Below are 21,563 nucleotides of genomic sequence, written 5' to 3'. Positions count from 1 at the left end.
TTTTGATTAAAATATTAATCTGAAAGAAAATTTGTCTACTTACCACATGATCCTTGTGATGCAACGTAAACTCTCTTCTTCTGCTCACATGAAGCTTTATCCAGAAAGCACTCACTGAGGTACGTTGTCCCGTCTGACCCGCAGACAGGTGCCATCATGTCCGGGCATTGGCGATCACAGATACACTGAGGCCGCCCTTGCTCGTTCTCCTCGCACACCGCTCCGAAGATACAGAGGACCATGTCACATGGTCCTGTGGAGGAGGTAGAGATGAAGATTCGGCACAGCGAAGGGGAGAGGAGGGTAAGAAACAGGATTAAGTGGGGTGCAGATAACATGATTGTTTTTAATCTCCTTGGATAATTATGTTTAGAAAATATTGATGATGCTGATGAGGGTCAAGTTCAAATATCAGTAGGTTGTATTTCCACACTCTTGGCAGCACAAGTCTCTACAAAGTTTTCACAAAAGATGATGATGATGGTGTTACTGCCAATAACTCGGATGATGATGAAGAAGCTTGACAAAAGGCAATTTTTCAGTCAAACTTGAGTCATCGCTCTTAAAATGCCAATTTATCCACACACTTTGCCTGTAGGTTCTTATCACATATTATGGCTGAATTCTGATTGTAGAAATTGATGCAAAGCTATCTTACAAATAGTTTGAGACCTTCCATCAAATAATGCGCATTATGTTTCCGGAATGTATCAATCTGCAGGACTTAAATTGTCAGCGAGGTCAAGTTGAATAATGATGAATATGCGAGTCGCTTTACAAAGTTAACGTTGCTGAAAGATCACTTCACTTGCTGATACATGAACTCCACAAATTGATTTCTTGTGTTTAAATAAAATTCTGGTTACATCAAGATCTTGCAGGCAAAGTCACAGAAGTTTCCTTTCCTGCTCTTCAAATATTTGCTTCTTGACAAGTTTTTGATAAAATGTTCTGATATCCTTGGGCATACCTTAATTGAAGACAAACAGAAGCTTAATTTCAAACAGCCAATTTTACTACACCATGGAAGACGGGCTATCTAAATGTGTTATATTATAATAATCCTATTATGGCACTCCAAAAATAAAACTGAATCTGCAAACTCAAATAAATATGTGCCTGAACCTTTCTCAAATATAAACTTTAAGGTCTCTAAACTAAAGAGAAATATCTGCAGCTGGGAAAGAATGAGTAGGAGAGCTTTTTATGATTCAAGAACCTATCACAGAATCTTTTTATACCTGCCTCAGTAGAGGAATCACATTTAACTGATAATTCCCAAAATAGAAAACAGAGATGCAGAAAATAGCTTAATGTTGAGAAGGAAAAATACCCAAGGTTAGTGGGAGATAAAATATACTCCTCCACCATGTCGGAAAAACTCAAGATTGCGAAATGGAAAGAGGAATTAATACCGGGATAGTAGCAATTTGCCCATGTGTCTGTGTGCAGTTGGCAAGACAAAGGGAAATCCCCTAATGTCATCATAGAGCTGAGGGTGGTATCTGTGTAGTTTACAACTGCAGACCCTACAAGTAGAAGTTGTGGATTTACTTCATCTAGTTTAGATTTATGGTCCAGTAGTAGAAGGCAGAGTGCCACATATGATGGGGTTATTTAGTGGCAAATTTGACATCTCTTTTCACACCATTTATATTCTAAATCATTCATTCAAATACAAATGAGTTCAAGACAGAGTCTGAGCTTGATTACTACAAGCATTGTGCCTGAAAGCCATCTGTTGCAATTGTATAATTCGACGCTGTTTTCACGAAGTGACGGTAGTGAAACAAAATTGCATTCACTTTGCGTTATGATTTTCCTTACTACCGTCACTTCGTGAAAACAAGGACGAATTATGTCTTTTTCTCAATCTCATCTTAGGGAAATAAAGTTAAGACAAATTGCTTCAAAGTATACGATACAATAATTATGTTTTAATTATCTCGAGGGAAATTATGAATGATAAATCTGATATAGTGAAACATTTTATGTTTCCTGAGTTATGGGTTTCAATGGCCAGTGGGCCTGAAGAGTTTCTATAACACCATGTGGTAAGTTTCTTGGAATTATATCCCTCAGTGAAATATAATTTGATAAAATGTGGTTAAAAGTGAGTCATTAATTGAAAGAAAAAAAGCATGGCATACACAAAGAACATACAAAGAGAAATAAAGAGAAATGTGTATTTTGTACGCTGTCGACCAACAGAGTGGTTCGAGAGGAAGAGGGCACAAAGGGGGAGAAAATTGAACAGTGAGAGAGAGATATATATATATATATATATATATAAAGATAAATAGAGAGAGAGAGAGAGAGAGAGAGAGAGAGAGAGAAAGAGAAATAAAATCAAAGGAAGAGAGGGATAGAAAAATAAGACAAAGATAGAGAGAGAGAGAAGACAAACACAGAAGAGAGAAAGAGAGGGAGAGAGAGAATCAGAAAGAGCAAGAGCATAGGAGAAAATAGAAGAAAAGGAGAGAAACAGATAGATGAAGTGGAAAGAGACAGTCAGGGGGGGGGGATGTGTTGGCTGACAAGTAAGTAAGAACAAGTATATGTATAAAATAAAGGAAAGGAAATTCCAGCCAGTACACATGTACAACACCAAAATATCAGATCAGTTTGCAAATAGCTCTACAGAAAACGCCACAGCGAAGTCAGCAGCGGAAATAACCAACATCGACGGCGACGCTGAATAGAATGCTATATTCCAGCATATCTTAACACCTGCCCCACCACACAAAGCCACCATGGGAAGGTGTTAACTTTGTAGCTTTATACCCCCAACTTGCGGAAATCACACCTTCCCTCTCTTTGTGCAGCTGGCTAACTGCATGTACGCCTGACACCTCCGCTACTCTAATGATTGAACGAGATTGAAATATTTGAAGGGGGGGGGGGGGGCTAACCTCTGGTGAAAAGAGAAGGAAATCCTTCATTATGCAAAAAGAGCCTTGACCTGAAATAATTTCACCTGAACAAAATATGATTTTCGATACATGCCAGTTATTTCAGATTACCCTATGCATTATTAAAGATACAAATTTATTGATATTACACATTTTGTGGGTGTCGGGTTAATACAAGAGATAATTTGTGATAGACTAAAGTATTTCTAAAAAGAAAGAGGAGGAATTAGGAAGGTAATAATAGTAATCATGTAAAGCTATGCCAAGCTTGGCAAATTTATCAGTTTCATAATGCTCAGAACTTGCACTTCAAATGACTGAATGCATGTATGTAAAGGGAAAACCAGACTTGTAGCTAGGATTGTGGGGAATAGATTGTAAGTGTCCATTGCTAGGTAAGAACTGTGCATCACATTCAAACGGTGATGAGGAGGGCATCGCCTGGAGGGGTAGCGTGAGTCACTGTCATGACCACTCGTGGATGAAGTGATGTACTCTTACTTCTTGGGTTTCTGATCTCTTCTCACTTGAAGGAATTATTCACAATGTCTACCCATCCTTCTCTCAATCCTTGATGACATCTTATAGGGGGACAATGTCTACTTCAAATGATTTGGCTTGTCACACAACCCTCCTCTCAATGTTTTCCTCAATTTTTCTCTGTTTTCATTCATATTCATACCTTAATCTCCTTTTTCAATATCTTCTTGACCATCCCATTTGGTCATTCTCTCTTCTCTCTCTCTCTCTCTCTCTCTCTCTTGTTCTCTATTTTCTATCTTTCTCTTCCTTCTTCATTCTATTCCTCCCTCTATTCCTCCATCTACTCTTTAATTACGATGTAGTTACCAATACTACAGAATATTAAATGATCATTTATGATAACAAGTCTCCTCCCAATGCTGGATCAGGAAAAGTGTCACATATTCGCTTGTCTATGACATCTACTCTTGTAATATTTCATCCCTTTTTCTACCATTTCAATTTATTTTGACATACTTTTCTATATTACACACAATCCTCCCCCCCTCTCTTTCTCTCTCCATTTCATTCACTACCTCCCTCACTCTTTCCCTCCTTCCATCTCTCCTCCTTCCTCCATTACCCTGATCATTTGCAAATACATGTATGAAATATCTCTCTCTCCAATTAGGCTTGTTACATTAAATTGATTTATTGCTTTCAATTTTTTTCCCAGTGGAGCTGAGCTGGGGAAGCTTTATCAATTCTACTGATGTCTGCGTATCTTACACCTCCATCCTCCCTCATCTTTCACTTCTGTCTTCTCCTATTTTAACTGATATTTTTTACCGTTTTCTCTTTCCTTTTTTCAACTCAAAACTAAAGTGCACTGAACTATCTATTATCAGCCCTCCTATACAAGCTAACATAAAGTTTTCACTTCAACGTTTCCAAAACATGACTTTCCTTAACATGAACACATGCACCTCCCTGCATCATCTCATACATCTCTACTGTATGTGGTATGTTTCATTCAGGTCTACTGCACTTTCTTACAAATAATCTTGAAAATCGGCATTCGCCCGTTTACTCTCTTGCAGGCACAAGTAAAGTCTATACACTTAGCACTTTTCCACAAGCCAGCTGAGTCTATACATGAAGACTTCAATACTTAAAACATCCTCTCTTTCACAAAATGTTAACTACGTTATCGTTCTCTCTGTCGTAAAACGTTCATTAAATCATGGTTTACAGTGGGAACGCATCTTGCCATCCCATGTTGAGCATCTTTCAGTATCTGTATAGCTGAACCTACAACCCTTCGTTTAGCTAGGCCTCAGGAATTACCAATATATCTGAGCTTAGTAAATGACTGCTAGTTTGCGTTTCAGACCCAGTCTTCTCAACTACAGAGGGATGATCGAGTAATATACTGTCTAAGCCAATATTTTTGCACAAAGATATTTTCACGGATCAAGGGTTTCAGGACAAACTGGCAAGTTGTTAACTTCGCGCAAAGCCACAACAACTACCCGTTAAATACTTTTCAATATTTATCATTCTATTTCCATGGATCATGAGTTCATTACCGAGTTTCACAATCATCATAATAAAATAAAATATTTCGGGAGAAGAAAATGAAAATAATATATTGAAGTGCCCAATTAGTTTGGTTTCAAAATGTACCCCACGACCCTGTGGCAGCTTGTGCTTGTGTATAGACGCTATGTACGACATGCAACAGGGCTTACTTGAATGATTTTCCCATGTGACATTACATGCTGGAAATATTTGTGTGTGTTGTTAAATTCGCAATCAATGAATGATCCTTGAAATTCACGAAAAATAACTGCTTATACAGTAGATTAGAAAATATAATCTTGGTTTTGGGTGTTAGCAGGAAACTATAACATCATTCTTGAACAAAAACAACATTTTGTCATGTCTCCTGTTCTCACTTTTTTTTTTCTAGGGTGTTATGGAAAACAATATCTCCATTTTCTATTTGAAGAGAGATTTCAGGACCTTCTTTTTTAAACCTTTACAAGTGCTAAGGTATTACTACTTGTCTCTATAAAAGATTTATATCCTAGCTGGTTGCAAACTGAAACTAGTATTTAATAGTAGCAATTCTGAGAAATTAACTATAAATAGAAATATTGGTAAACCACTAGAATAACTGACAAAGTATCGAATCCTATAAAAGGAATATCAGAAGTACCAATTTGTGGTTTCAAAACTAAAACAAGTGGAGAGTGTCAAATATAGGTAGAGGTAATTAAAGCCTCTACGTTAAGGAAACCTTAATAATCAGCCCTAATTTGTTACACTTCTGTTTCCCCCACATTAAGCTTTGGTTTCTTTCTGAAATACACATATGTATTTGTCTGTCAAATGCAAGAAGAGCATTAACTCTTTAATCACATATCTAAGCCTTCCTGGCTTCCGACAGACAATAGTTAATCATGGTAGAACAGTAAGTCATTAACAGTCAGAATGGAGATTAAACCATCCTCTACATGCCCTGCTTCTAAGAAGTCTGATCTGTTAGACTACTAAGCACATATTCAGCAATAAGAAGATGGATGCATTGATGCTGAATGATTTATGTAACCATAGTGACTCTTCATCTATTGCCCTCTACATGGGGCAGAGAGAACATCAATAATGGTCCATCTAATGTCATAATTAACATTCTAACTATAAGATCTCTCTTAAATGAGTAAGCAATAGAGATAAAACATATTCTTTAGGTCATGCTATAGAGATAGAACACATTCTTAAGCTTGTGCTATCATACAACGTTTTAAGCCTCATTCAGATAAGACATCTGAAAATTATTGTTTATTTTCATCTCATTTAATTATAAAGTAGGTGAAATCAATTAAAACTAACCAGCACTACAGTTCAAATTAGTATTCATACAGATGTTAGTTTATAGATGTTCCCCCTTTCTTTCTCTCTAAAATAATATTTCCCTTTAAATCCAATATCATAAACTGCTTATCCAAGGTCGCAATAGCTGAAATGAAATGAGCATTTAACCACAGCACAATTTACAAAAATATTAAATGCTGATTAAAAAAAGGTATGATGCGGTAGCCATGGCAACTGCATGAGGATGAATGTTCCCTGAAGGCACATTTACATTAGTCTCAACAAGCTCGAGCTTCGAGATTATTGACAAATAATGGACCACTTCTTAAGAAATTAAGAAAAACAATCTGACTTTGAATTTTCCCCTATCTCCATTAGCAAGAGTCAAACAATGCCTGCTTACTTGAGATATTAGCTTGAGCTCCAAAGTGTACCACAGCCGAGTGCTTCTACACTGACAAATCAGCCTGGTAATTGGCCAAACAAGTCCTGGTTTGCTAGGGGTAATATCTCAGACTAATATCTTGGCCTGAATGATCATCCAAAGCATAAATGATTAGGGTGAAATATTTGCCTCTTTCCTACAAATTAATTCAAGCTAGTAGTCATTGGGCAAATTTCTCCAGATCAAAATTAGCAAACTATCTAAAAAAATTAATTAACTGTAAATTAGCTGGAGCTATTTGTGATCAGGCCAATTTCCTTAAATCAAAATTAGAGGGCCATTCTGAAAACTTCACATTGTGAATTAATTCAAGATAGTTGTGATCAGGTTAATTTCCCCAGATCAAAATTAGTGGGCTATTTTGGAAACTGTACTGCAAATTAATTGGAGCTACTTATCACTGGGCAAATTCCTACCTTGATCAGAATTAGCAAGCTATTTGAAGACTTTGATGGGAATTAGCTGGCACTAGCTGTCATCAGGGAAAATTGCTCAGATCAGAATTAGTGGGCTATTTTGACTAACTCAGGCTAATGATAACAGACCCTGATTCTATGCAGATATCATCTCCCAACAAATGTCCTTAGGTAATATAACAGATAGACAAGAATGTCTCCCTGCAATTTAAGTCAAGACAGCTACAGGCATATTCAGTCTGAAGGTGTTGCCATGGTAAAGTGTTAAAATGCAGCAAACTCAATGCAGCATAAACATTTTTTTCTAAGTATCATGTTATCATTTTTTTCCCTAAATGTTGTCAAATAGATTTCTTGCTGACAGTATTACGATAGTAAAGTGTTATAGTGACGCAAACTGCAGCAAAATGAGTATTTTTATTTTTTTCAAGAGTACCATACTAATAGGTTCTGTTTAAAGTTTGTCATAACAGATTTGATTCTGACAGAGTTAACATGGTAAAGTATTAAAATACAGCACCCTGTGCAAAGTGAAATAAACAATATTTCCATGAGAATCCAAATTTATGAGGATGTTTTGCCAAAATTAATGAGTCTAAATTTTATCAAAATGGAACTGACTCCGACAGAGTTGCCTGGCTAAAAAGTGAGTATTCAGCCGACAGCAGTAATACAAACAAATTTTACTAAATTGAGTAAAAATGAAATTCAAAATGTCAAAATTTAAATACTAGAGGACCATCTAACAGAATTGCCATGATGCAGATTGTATTTTCAGCTGGCAGCAGTTCTATAAACAAATTTTCTCAGAATATCACACAAAGTTATGATGTCAAAATGCAATTTCAGAATGCTAATGCAGTATGGCTCCAAATATCTCCAGCTTGCTTATTTGGATTTCTAAGTATGCCATGGACTTTGGTAATTGCTGCAATTGTGTGTAAAAATGATTTTAGCCTTCACATATAATTCAAAAGGATTATTTTGATTTGAACTAATACCTGCTTAAGGTGACAATGCAATAAACTGCATTTGATGTTTAGTTTGGGATGATACTATTTGACACTTGAAAGGAATTAAATCCAAAGTGGAAAGAAAAACTCAGTATATCAATTTCATTCAAATCTCAAGAAGAATGCAATTCTTTGGAAAAGTGGGGTACACACGTTTGGCAAGCATAAAAATCCTATTGGTTCAGGACTACAGTACATGTCAATATATGTCAGCGTGTAAATAGTTTTAAAAAAACATATTTTTTTGCTATTTTTCACTAATATCCTACTAGACCATTATATTTTGACTAGGGCTTGGAAAATGATATGCTTCATAATGTAGAGCAACATGTGACTATACCATAAAATGAATCAATAATATTGGTACAATGACGTTAACCTGTAACCTTTGAACATCTTGTTTGATTCTCCTTAACATCTCTACAAATACAGGAGATTGAGAAAATTACACAATTTGAAAGATTGGGTCTGGAGCTAGGTACTATGGTTGAGGTGGTGAAGAGAAGTGGCTTGAGTTGAGATGGATGGGTCATGTGTTGAGACGGGAAGATGATGAACATGTGAAAAGAGCGTGGGATCTCGAAGTGGATGGCATAAGAGGGAAGAGGAAAAGGAAGACCAAAGATTTAATGGAGGGTTATGGTGAAGAAAGAAAGCAGTAAGGTTGGTCTAAATGAGGAGGATGCTCCATGACTGAAGTGGAGGGAGAGAGTTTCATCATCGTGTGAAAGTCAATGATGAAGATGATGACCATAATTGTAATTTACTTGTTTGTCTCTCCTTTAATTACTATTGGATATAAGTATCTCTTAACTTGATTACATCATTTCGTTTAGAAATGATCGTCCATAAATGGAAGAACAAAAAACACCTCATATTCACAACTCTTTCATAATAAAACTGCAGTTTGGGAAAGTATAAATTTATTAAATTACAAAAACAAATGAAAAATAAAAAGAAAGGAACAAGATAATTCCAAGGACAATTATCTTCCATCTATTCCAAGATAAAGACTTCGTCCTCCTTATTCCAAAAATGCAATCCTTTGATATTTCAACAAATTTTCCACCACTGATTTTCTCCTCTCAACAAAACAACACTTTTCTCCTTGTAACTCCAATATTTTGGTGAATACCCATCAAGATGCATGAAGAAAGCACAGATCCAAGGATGGAATGAAAATCACATCATTGCTCGAAATTCCTTGAGAACTGTGGGAAAACTGCTCCAAAGAATATTACAAACGGTATCAATCTCAGGAAGCATGCCGATTCACTTCTACAGAAATGCTTTTCACTCCAAAGCAGAAATAGATCACTAAATATGTGTCAAAATCAACACATTCCTTCCATTCAAGATGCACTCCTATAGATTTTCACCATTTCTTTGCAATTTTTCAGGCCCACCTCCGCGGTCCAGCGAAGCAAACTAGAAATTGGTTGTGTCTCTACAAGAACGCAGCACCCATGCACTGCTCTATTTTTCTGCGCTAGCTGTCTAACTCTTTTCTTCTTCTCCTCTCCAGAGGGGGCAGGCTTTTTGTCCTGGGTGTTGTTCCAATGGAAATAATAATTTTGTAGTGGCCGGCCGGAGGGTCTTAGGAGGCCCAATAGAAGTGGTGGAGTCACGAGACGATTCCAAACTCCACTCTGCTCTGTTGAGTTTCAATGTCGTCTGCTCTCCGTACAACACAATGAATGTGAGAGACTATCCCTTCCAGTCACACTTAGGGATCATCTCAGAACTCTCCATTTGTATAGGAAAGAGAGCTGTATTGTGATCTTGATTTACAGAAGGTTCTGTTGCCCTCACCCTCCATCCTCTCCTCTTCCTACCCTTCCTCTACCCCCATCCCTTTTAAGATTCTCATAAGAACCATGGCTTGGCTTGTTATCTTACAGGTGTCATGTGCCTGCCCATCCCTCCCTCCCTGATACCCCTCCCCTAACAAAAATGTTCACAGAAACCACATAAGGCTTGGTATTTTATCTTACAGGTGTCATCTACAGCCCCTCCCCTCCCTCTCCCTACCCCTTCCTCCCAACTGTTACACCATGTACCCCACCCTACAATCTCTGAACCCTCCCCGCCCCTGGCGCCCTGAACTCTCCCAGCCTAAACCACCCATACACATTTAATGAATAAATGAGAAAGTAATGAGTTAGTGGCATTTGGAAAGTGCATACGATGCGCCATGGCTTTATGTGGATTTGGGCCAGATCAGATATTAATACAGTCAGAATGGGTCCTCTATCACTACCATTACATTACAAATGCCAACAAATTTCACCATGCTAAAATACAGCCAAATTATTAGGTATTTTGATTTTTTATTGCAAGTGGTAAATTAAAGTTTATTCATTTTATCCTGATCCGCTAACAAAAAAAATCTGCTAACTACCAGGGAGGTATTATCAAACTGATTTTGTAATTTAAATTGAAAATATCAAAATCAAACTGGCATTTCCCTACAAACTTGACACCTTTCTGGTTTTAAATTAATATGTTTGATGACATTTTTTGCTCTTAAATTGAAAAACAAGCCCTTTTGCATGATTGTTTTACAGAAGTTACAATATGTTTAGATCATAATTGTTTTCCCCTATACACTGAGCATCCTTTTGGCTCACAGTAGGTAAAGGAATACATGAATGCAATGCACAATATTTTGAATTTGCAGAATACTGAAATCAAAATTGCATTTCCCTATACTCTAAGCCTGCTTCTGATTCCAAATAAACAGATTAATGTTGTTCTGGATTAAGTATTTTTTCAAATCCTATATATATGTATCTATCTATATATATATATATATATATATATATACATATAAATACAGACGATGTATGAAAAATGTTTCAAAGTAATGATAAAAATGAACATTAAATCTTTGGTGCATATCACCCAAAATGTTATGTTACTATTAGAAGGAGCAAAGCAAGGAATACAAGCTGATACTATCATGTCAATGCCCTAATTGATATCACATCCTTCAAGTTCAAAGTAAAAGGGTATTGACTATACAATCAGGGCATCAGCTTTATTGATACATGTATTGCTGAAAAGTCCAGCTTTTTGTTTGAAAATCACAACGAATATCCACTGTTAGCAAAGTTGAATTTGATGTTCAGACAATAATAATTAATTACACTATTTTTTTCCCATAAATTTTGTTAAAAATTTCTGCATATTCTCTGCTCTTATTACAGTTTTCCTTACTATCTGACTTTGTAGATTTTATGGTGGATTTGGGAGGAAAAGAACAGAGGAAACCTCTACACATCCCACTTTGGCCCAGCACAGTGGAATACTTATTATTCATAGGGGTCCCTGGTAAGACCTTGCACTTTATTAGCAGGGATGCTACATAATTCAATTTCAAGACCCTTCTTCCCTTGAAAAGCCTTATAGAAAAGTTATTGGTATCTTTAAGATTTTTTTTTTAAAATGCATTTTAGTTTTATCAATTAGCTGGCTATGGCACCTATGTTGAGTATACTAAATAAACATCCACCAAAATATCTTTTTTTTCCAGAGAGCTCTTTCCCACTAGAAACAAAACAAAACTACCCCTAAAGGAAATTGCTGGAGCAAATTAGAGGCCTAAGTGGGGCACTTCTTTCTAGTAGCTTTCGGGGGTAGTGACCCTGTAGCCGTTTGTATCTCTAAAATTATTACAAAGTACATAATCATATAAACCTTATTTGTGATCTAATATGCAAGTTATATATTGCAATATTCTTTTAGTCATCGTATTGTTGTTACAAACAATAAGAACTTCAGAATGTCAGGATTTCAGAGTTTCAGAACATTACTCTAGAAAGGATTATCTAAATGTAGCAATGACCATTTGCAGAAAGTGCTCCAAACAGAACATGATCCCTGATACCAATTTCTCATCGCATGATGGCATGTGAGAGCAAATTTTTAAAGATTTTATAACAAGATCTTTTCTGCCCTTCCCACAATACCAATTGGTAGTGGTCCAAAATCAGTGTCATCTACAAACTTCATTCAAGTTGAATATTTTGATAGTAAATGCACAGCTACTATGGCTTGAATAGCACTCGAGATTAAGCATGGACCGCAGGCACCTCAGGTGGAAATTGAAAGATTCTTTTTCTAGGGTAGAAGCTCGTGTGCAAGGCTTAGCATTATTTTGCAAAGAAATGGAGTAATGCCAGAAGAACATACTTGAAGGAATCTGAATTGAAAGAGAGATGGTTTCCATCTGAGTTAAGCAAAGGTACATTTCATCGGCTGCTCGCAAGAAGGCTGTAATTGCCATTGACAATACATAGCTCCAACGGTCTTCTTGCGGGCAGAAGACAGTTTCTGTTTTCCAATGAAAGCCTACAGCTGGTCTTGATCAATATTCATGCAACCATAATTTCTCATGGGAACATTAGGTAACCGTATGGCTGTGAATATGGTATGGACTTGAGCCCTTTTGACTCTCATCATGCTATGTGATGTTGTCTGAGAGGGTGAAGAATGTTCAAGAGTGTGTAACATGAGCCTGGTAAGTGGTATCTAAGGGCAACCTGTTTCTATGGTTACCACCTTCTTGGCTCCATTATCCTGTTTCTCTAACCACTCTCTATTTCTTTCCTCTCCTTTCCTCTCGATTCATTCTTCTTCACCTGTCACCAAATCCTTTTTCCAACTCTCTCTCCTTTCTAAAACATGTCTCTCTTTCTCACTCTCTTTTATTCTCTCCTTCACTCAGTCTTAATATTTCTCCTTTTCCTAGCTCCTTCCATTTTGTGTTTCTCTCCATCCGTCTCTTCATCTCAGATCTCCTTCCCCTTATCATTCGTTCTCTCTCTCCCTATTCATTCATTCCCTCTCTCTTCATTTACTTTTGTCTTTCTCCTCTATAAAGCCATCCCTCCAATCTGTCCTCCTCTCCCTTCCCTTCTCTCCTCTATACCTTCTTCCTCTTTCAATCAACTGTATCCGTCTATTCTCTCTTCTCTTTCATTTCCTCTACAACCCTTTCCTTCTTCCTCTTTGCCAATACCAAATAGATTCAATACCCTCCCAGCGAAAGCATTTATCACCGTAGTAACCAATTATCCTCCCTATTTTCTCCTTTCCTCTCAGGTAAAAACAACTATAAATCCATTACCTCTGTTTTCTCCACCACATATCAATTTCCAATCCTCCAAACCCTCTCCATCCCATTTCCTTTTATTTACATTTCTTCTTCTCCATCTCCATTTAAAAACAGTGATACACTCCAACATATTCTTATTTTGATTCACAAACATATTCCACCCCTGCAATGACTGTATCATTTTCATGAAAGCCCTTAAATGACAAATTTCAAGAAAAAAGAGCGACAAAGGCGATCGATCAGCACTGCTTTATCAGCCTTAGTCATCCAAAGCAAAAATTTGAGACACACATGATGAGTCTATCGATGCGGAGACTGGATTCTCTGCTCCGGCATTCAATCAATTTCGTTTCATTTTACGCAGATCGCGGGATCGCCTCTCCATGACTCATGCTTCACATAGTTGTAGGTTGAATGGTATTCACACTCACGTAATGTTACTTTCATATGTGAGCATTCCACAAAACCATCTCTTGAACATTGCTGCTGCTTCGACTATTGATGCGAGTAATACTACTGCTGCTACTTATATTACTTTTGACAGAATTACCAGTACCATAGAATTAATCTACAAAAAAAAAAAACATATCTATAAAGACCACCATAGGGGAATGGCCACTACAAACACATAGCCTGTTCAAGAAAGTATCTGCCTTACATATAGTTGAGAGCCAAAAAGACATTGCCTCATATCATTTACTGGGTCAACAAATGGCCACTGTAGACAAGTAGCCTTCCTGTAAAAGGTACCACTTTGCAGTTTTTACTTTATTTCTAGCTTGTCATATTTCAAATTACAAATACATACACGAGAGAGGGATACAATTCAAAACACTGTTACAAACATCCTTATTCATGTAACAGATGTATGAACACAGCATTGATGTGACTATTCACCCCTGGGTAATAAGAACAGTTTGTGATGGGAAACTGAATACTTATGGTAATGAACCTTCTCTGTCAATGTATTCTATGTCTGTTGGCATAGAATAAATGAATTTAATCATGTCCTTGCTTACAAGAATACGTGATTGCTTTCATCAATTACCCATTTAAAGTTTAGTTTGAGCAGCATTTTATGTAAATTGTAGCTCATTATGCAAATCTAATATTCAAGTTTTCTAATTTCTTGCTCTTTTACTAAAAAATAAATCAAATTAATGCTTTTCTGGCCCACAGCATTCTAACACTCCAAAATAACTCTCAGCTGACGGCAGGCTTTTTAACAGTGTATAAATGATAAATAAATTATTCACTTTCCAGTTTACTCATAAATAAAAATCCCCCACTTCTGTAAAGCATTGTGTAGCACTTAGAGATGATACTTTTACATATTGTCATTATTATTTATTTTAAATAATTGCTTACCCTTTATCAGATCTTACTTGAATTTCACTTGTTATCTGTTTCATTCATTTTGTTCTGGTGTTTTACAGTTCAAGACAATGCCAGAGTGGATTTCCCTTTAATTCATTTCTAAATGATGTCATGTCATGTCACTCATGGTCGTGCTTTTAAAGATGGAGGTCTCCACACTTGTTTACATTTGCACATGAACATTGTGCCAACTGAGTGCCCCTCAGGCTCAATCCAACATTTACAGTTAAGATTGAAAGCTTTAAAAAGTTGAGATACATATTTTAAAGAGATATTTTTAACAACATTTAAATTGAATTGAATTAAATTGAACTTTCTAGAATGCTGCACTTCATGTTTTACCTTTCCAATTTATTTGTTAGTTTGTCCCTAAATACCAAATTGAGAGAGATACAGGGATTACAGGAACATTTCAGCTAAAACAATTGCAAGAAAATGGCAAAGAATACAAATATTTCTTCTGCAGTTCTCTCTGAGCATCATGGAATTCTACCTTATCCTGGCAATTCCCAGCAATAATTTTACAAATCTGCCATTTATGGACTTTGCTCTCCTTTCAAGCGAAGGATGAATACAAGATGGTCCCTAGTTCTCTACACCAACACAAAAATCACTGCTAACAATAAATGTGTCTTTTATCTGTGCTGTCACCACTATGTTTTCATAAGAACACCACTTTATTATAACAGTTTCTTTTCATGATCAAGTCTGAAAGGTTGTATCAGCCACTTGACAATATTATCGGCAAAATGAGCTCCTTTTCGAGCCAGAAAAATGCATATTCAAACTGAAACACTTTGCAATATACTTCTCGTTACACAGCACCAAATCTAATAAAACAACGTACACTGTAGATGGATAACAATTCTAAAGAACAGGCAAAAATAACAAATTAATGAGTGGTTGTTCTGATACATACTTCCCAAACATATTATAAAAGACTTTTATAATCTAATGAAGGTTTCATTTATTGATTTCTAGTTTCTCACTTCTCAATAACAGCGTACATTTCATGCAGTTTGATGTTCATTGTCAGTATCAAAGATTTTAGCATATTTCTGTTTATTATCTGTTTCCCAGATATTTCAAATGGCTGTTACTACCTTTCACCGCTGAAAGAACACTATGTTGTTTTTGTACGATATCAACCAACACAATATATGGAATTTGATCCAGAGGGGGTTGTAATCTTTCAGATAAGATGACTAAGTAACATCAATACAAATGTGAAAGATTAAGAGAAACGCTCGAAGTCATATCTCACCATTACTATCTCGCAATCCATTCAGCTCATTTGTTCCCCATCATATGATTCAAACTGATTTTTCAAGGTTAAATGGTTTAATTTCAGCGGGTCTTTTGTGATTTTATGATGGATTGCTGCATTAGTGTAAACATCATGTTTTACAAATTTTTCTGGTGTAAAGCAACAAATCTTCTGTCAGCTGCAGAGGCACAAGCCAAGTATGTCTTTATTTTAAATTTAAAAAGATAACATCTGTAAACACTGCAGTAGAACAATTTGATATTGATATTTGAAGGCTTAACTTTTATAATTGATCTAGAATGTTAGTATTGAATATTCAATTTGATTCGATTAAATTTGTGTCATTTCCTCAAAATAATATTGATAATGACTGATGATATACCAGTAGTTAATTCATAAACTCTAAATGAATATAGCAGATAGCTGTTATCATCTGTAACAGACGTTTCACACCATATTCAAATTTTAGCAAATGGCATTGACAATTATCTACCGGTATATTGTCAAGAAATTTTAAGTCTTTTGCCCTTCAAAGTTCAAGTTTGTTTTTTTTTTAATTAAAAAGTTTTTTATGTGAATTACAAAATCTTTCAAATAATGGTATACACCATTAACTTATGATTTAATAACAATATGCCCATTTCAACAAGAGTTTTGTTGCCAATTTAATGACTGACAAAAGTAATTTGTCACTTCTCAAATGCAAGTTATACATGAAATAGAATAGCTTGCATGTACAATGAGGAACTTAAAAGGAAAGAGAGAAAAATATTGAGAAAACTTGACCCTCTGGGCATCAGATCTTGTCAAAAAATTGGCTTGGTTGATGAATGCTTTGTGATAAAGGTCCGAAATAGGTCACAGGACCGCTATAAAAGGCTAACCTCAATTTGATTCTTTCCCTTGATAACATAGAATAACACCAAACTTGTATCGGTGTGTTTATAACTATGAGAAAATATCCCAAAGAGCAATAGAATATGGAGAAAATAGAGCAAAATTGTGCAACAAGACACCATTGAATAAGCATTTTTTTTCTGAATTGTTATTCATAGAAAATAAAGTGTACATTGTAAAATAAAAATGATGAAATGATAATAACTTGATGAACAATCGTTTTAAGGACTTCCAACAAATCGTCCCTATTTTCACGAAGTGACGGTGGTGAATGAAAATCGCATACAATTTGCGTGCAGATTTTCCTCACTTCGTGAAAATAGGAACGAAATATGAGATGACGTTAAAGCTGTTATTGTGTTAAAACATTAGGGAATTACAAATTTCTCATGAAATAACCTTTTTTGTAAATCAGCACATCATCACATATTGTGAAAATTAAATGCTAATGTACCCGGTACTTTGCAAAATATTTACGTGCAATTTGAAAGTGTTTTTTGAGAGATTAAAATACAGTCACTGCACTTGCTAACAATTTCTTTTTTGCACTAATTGTTACATTTTATAAAAAAGCTATTTCATTTGTCAATTTAGAAATCTCTTTGTAGTAAGTTTAAACAATGCCATCATTAATAATATGAGATTTCTTACCTTTCTTCTCTGGTTTTCTTGTGACAAAAGGAACATCTGAAGAAAAAACATAAAAAAGAAGAAAAAATGTAAATGATAAAGGCAATAGAAGAAAAACAAAAACAACACTCCAATAACATTACAATGTTACACAGTTATAAAAAACATGTTAGAGTCAATTTTGTATTGTCCAATACGCAGTTGATCTAAAACTTATACAATTATCATATGCAAGCTTCCTGGTTTCTAGTGATAAATTAATGACCTAATTGTAATTTTTGAAGAATGTCTACTTCAACACAGGGAACATGCCCTTCTGGCTCCAAACAGACTACGTGCTGGTACCTGGTAGAGTTTGAAAACTGAGAAAGGAGGGATGCCCTACTTCTAGCTTTTTTTTAAAAGTTTTGTCATTGATGCCAATCCAACGTACAATACAGAAAAAATAAAGCTCAAGTGCAAATATTCAGAAAACTTACCAATGTAAATGAAAAGTTATATGCAATCTTATGGCTATGATTGATTTATTCCAAAGTCAATTAAATGTATAATATGCAAAATCTTAAGAGCCAACAGTAACTGATAACCCCAAATCATGTGCTTGCATGGAGCGAGAAGGGCACCTCTTCAAATATTGAAATCCTTCATGTGAATATTGACTATGAAATCTACCTTTTGACAGTAACATAGATTGAATGTCTAGCATATAAAGAACTCTTGTTGTAAAATGAGACTGCTCTTAAGCTCATCTTTCAACATGTTCAACAAGAATGGTTAAATATCTTAGCTGACCAATTTCTCATTTTCATTTGAATAGAATCCAAATAATATAATTCAACTTCTGACAGATAGGAGAGGAAAAGCAAACGGTTGGTATATTTGAACTTCTTTCAAATGCTGAAATGAAGGCTAATGAATGTCATATGTTCTCATGGATAATCAAACAAAAGAACAAAATCTTCTTTGTCAGACTGGTGAGAGTCCTCACACAAGCAATAAGCTGATGTGATATACAGATTGCTTTACAAACTTCAAATGTTTATATTTTCTTGACCAAATATATGCCTACAACTCCAATATCCAACTATAAAGTTACCATCACTTTCTAAAAAATCCTAGATTTTTGGAAGAAGGTTTCCATTTCTTTTTTGTGGGGAGGATTTTTACTTAAATAATATTTCTGCAATCATGAAAATCTGATTTTTCCAATCATGATGTGTTTATACATGTCACAAATGCTTTTCTTCAATGATAACAGTTGCTGACTGGATTCATGAACTGATATATCTTTTGAACTTAACCCTATGTGCATTCAGAGGTACGCAAAACATTTCTATCCACTCCCTCATACTGCACAGTTAGGTATGTTTACATTAAAGTGAACTGTTCAAGTGATAAATTCTGTTTGATTTCATAACTACTATAAACTGCCTAAATGTCATTAAACACACTTGAGATAAAAAAAATAATAACAACAATTTGGAAATAGTTTATTAGAGCCAAGATATACAATGATTACAATCCTATTTTTCCTCAAATCATTAAATGTTGTCAGAATGTACTTCAAAGGGTGTACTCCTTGTTATTAGTGAGGGCAGCAGCACAAAACACTTTGCCAAAGAGTTGATAGCAAAAGTTTATTTCTACAACAAAAATACAGATTCTTTTAACTAAAACTGTAGAAACATGACAACTTTGAACACAAGATGGCAGTATACTGATTTAGAGTCATTTGACCATTGCACCTTATTCATATATTCATACCTTACCTTCAAAATAATCTCTCTCCCTCTATCTCTCTCTCTCTCTCTCTCTCTCTCTCTCTCTCTCTCTCTCTCTCATCATATATATATATATATATATATATATATATATATATATATATATATATATATATATATATATATCTCCACCTTTCTCAATAAATCAAGCAATCTTAATTGTTATTCTGTTATTTCACCATAATTTGTCCCTTGATGCATACAGACGAGTCTCTGTATACATCACTTTCACTCTCTGTCTTTACCTCTTTATATAAGTCTCTCTTCTGCCTTCTTTCATGTCTGTTTTTCCCTGACCCCCCTCCCCCTCCAACTTCTCTCTATTCTTACACAAATATTTCTCATCTCCTTTAACATTCCTGCACTGAGTAACATTCTACGTGTACCATAAACGACAGCTTAGGATTATATAAATTCAACTCTCTTCTCTCTCTCTCTCTCTCTGGAAAATAATCCACAAAGTGACTTTGGAGTTCTCAATCAACAATCCAAGAAATGCCTTACAAGGGACATCAAAAGCAACCTTTTCCCTTCAAAAAGAAGACATATTATTCCTCAATAAACTCCACACCAAATATTTGCTAACATTGTAATGACTCTGAGCTTAAACCTACTTAAACTTCATTTACCTTCCCAAGTCTATTCTTTAAAAAAGAATCCCATTAGACCTTATCTATTACTCCAAGCTGATTAGACCTCCCTAACACTACTATTATTCTTTCTCTTTCCTTATCCCTACAGCCCTGATCACATGAGATGCAATGAACTCCCTAAAAGTACAGCCGAGTCAAGATGTAATAAGAACATATATTTTATATAGAGGTGTCATGGTCTAAAAGATACATCATCGGACGGTGGATCACGAGTGCAGCATTGATGCCCTGTAGCAGGATATTAATATACATTTGCCATTATCCACCAAGGTGTAGTAAATGTGTACCTGGTAATAATAATAATAATAATAATAATAAATTTATATAGCGCAGCTTTTATACAAAATATATTCAGCTGCGCTGGTTAATAATAATCTGTTTTTTTATATAGCGCTCAATACACCGATCCAACGATGTGCCTAAGCGCTTTACAGATATATTATTACCCCAGTCACTTTGTGTACCAAAAACCAATACTATATTCTATGGGGGCAGATCATTTGCAGTTGCTGGACCAAACCTTTGGAACAATCTCCCCAATTTCATACGACAGGCACCCACTTCTGCAACATTCAAATCTTCACTAAAAACGCACCTCTTTGGCCTTAATTAATTAGTTTAAGCTATCCTTACTTACGTTCTTTGTTTTGTTTTGACTATGTTAGCTATCTCTTTGTTATGTTATTTACTATGTTAAGTTAGTCATTTTAGTGGTATAAGATTTTTATATTTCTCTGTGTTGATTCATTTTATGTGATTATATATATATGCTTGTACAGCGCAAAGAGAAACTTATGTTTATTTTGCGCTATATAAATATTGTATTATTATTATTATTATTCAGGCTTACCCGCACACAATATGTGCACATTTTCCACTACCTGGGGAGCATTCCAGCCAGTCGCCATTTACAGGCGCACACTTGCTCGTCCAACCACATGAACGTTCACATCCTACCGGGTACCCATTTAACACCTGGGTGGAGAGTAGCAAGTGCAGGTAAATATCTTGCCAAAGGATATTAGTGCCGTGTCGGGATTCGAACCACCGACCTTCACATTTACAGTCAAGCGCCTTAAACCACTGACCACGACACTCCCACTGGTAGGAATTTATTCCTTGAATGCTTTTGGGCAACGGGGCTAAGGCAGGTGTAATAATAGTACTTTGTAGACCTGTACATTGAGCTTTCTCTGGGACGGATAAGAATACAATATATATGTAGCTATACTTAATGTTTTATTATACATATTTCCTTATTTCATGGGACAAAAGTCACAAATACAATGAAACATTTGATGAGACCTTCACTGCACAAAGCTCTCTTTTTAACCCTCACTTGCCATTCATTTACACATAGAATGGATATTAATAACCTTGGCATCTTTTGAGGCACTTAGCATTTCATGTGTAAAACCAAGTCCAGAATCTGAGCAGTTCTATTCTATTTGACAATCTATTTCCTATCTGCTGCAAGCTCAAGATGCCATGATCCACATCCACCAGGCATACGCATTCAGGGATCATGATGTGTACATCTTGCAGGGTAGTGTGAACAGGTCTAACTTCCCAAACCCACGCACAAACATCAGGTAATGGATTCCCATTCAGATGTCTCTAATCTACTTAAGTGGGATTAGTGATGATAAAAGTCAACTTACAAATTATTGACATAACTTTGACCACATCCCAATAATGAGGCTAGGGCATTCTT

The 21,563-nt window shown here is 35.6% G+C and overlaps 1 protein-coding gene across 4 annotated transcripts in view; it reads right to left on the bottom strand.

Annotated features, from left to right (window-relative positions):
- LOC586604 (agrin) overlaps positions 1-17,469 on the bottom strand; it is a 61,354-nt gene extending 43,885 nt beyond the window's left edge. For all 4 annotated transcript variants that reach the window (XM_030987222.1, XM_030987224.1, XM_030987225.1 and 1 more), the window contains exons 1-2: positions 17,437-17,469; positions 44-253 (exon numbers count right to left, since the gene is read on the bottom strand). In XM_030987222.1, the coding sequence (XP_030843082.1) occupies positions 44-242 (199 nt within the window). In that variant the 5' untranslated portion in view covers positions 243-253; positions 17,437-17,469. The remainder of the gene's footprint in view (positions 1-43; positions 254-17,436) is intronic.
- Between the last annotated feature and the right edge of the window lie 4,094 nt (positions 17,470-21,563).

The sequence above is a fragment of the Strongylocentrotus purpuratus genome, unplaced genomic scaffold (genome assembly GCF_000002235.5).
Source record: "Strongylocentrotus purpuratus isolate Spur 01 unplaced genomic scaffold, Spur_5.0 spur5_scaffold_16, whole genome shotgun sequence".
NCBI lineage: Eukaryota > Metazoa > Echinodermata > Echinoidea > Camarodonta > Strongylocentrotidae > Strongylocentrotus > Strongylocentrotus purpuratus.
Note: the sequence above shows the minus strand (reverse complement) of the source record. Positions and strands in the feature narration are given on the sequence as shown.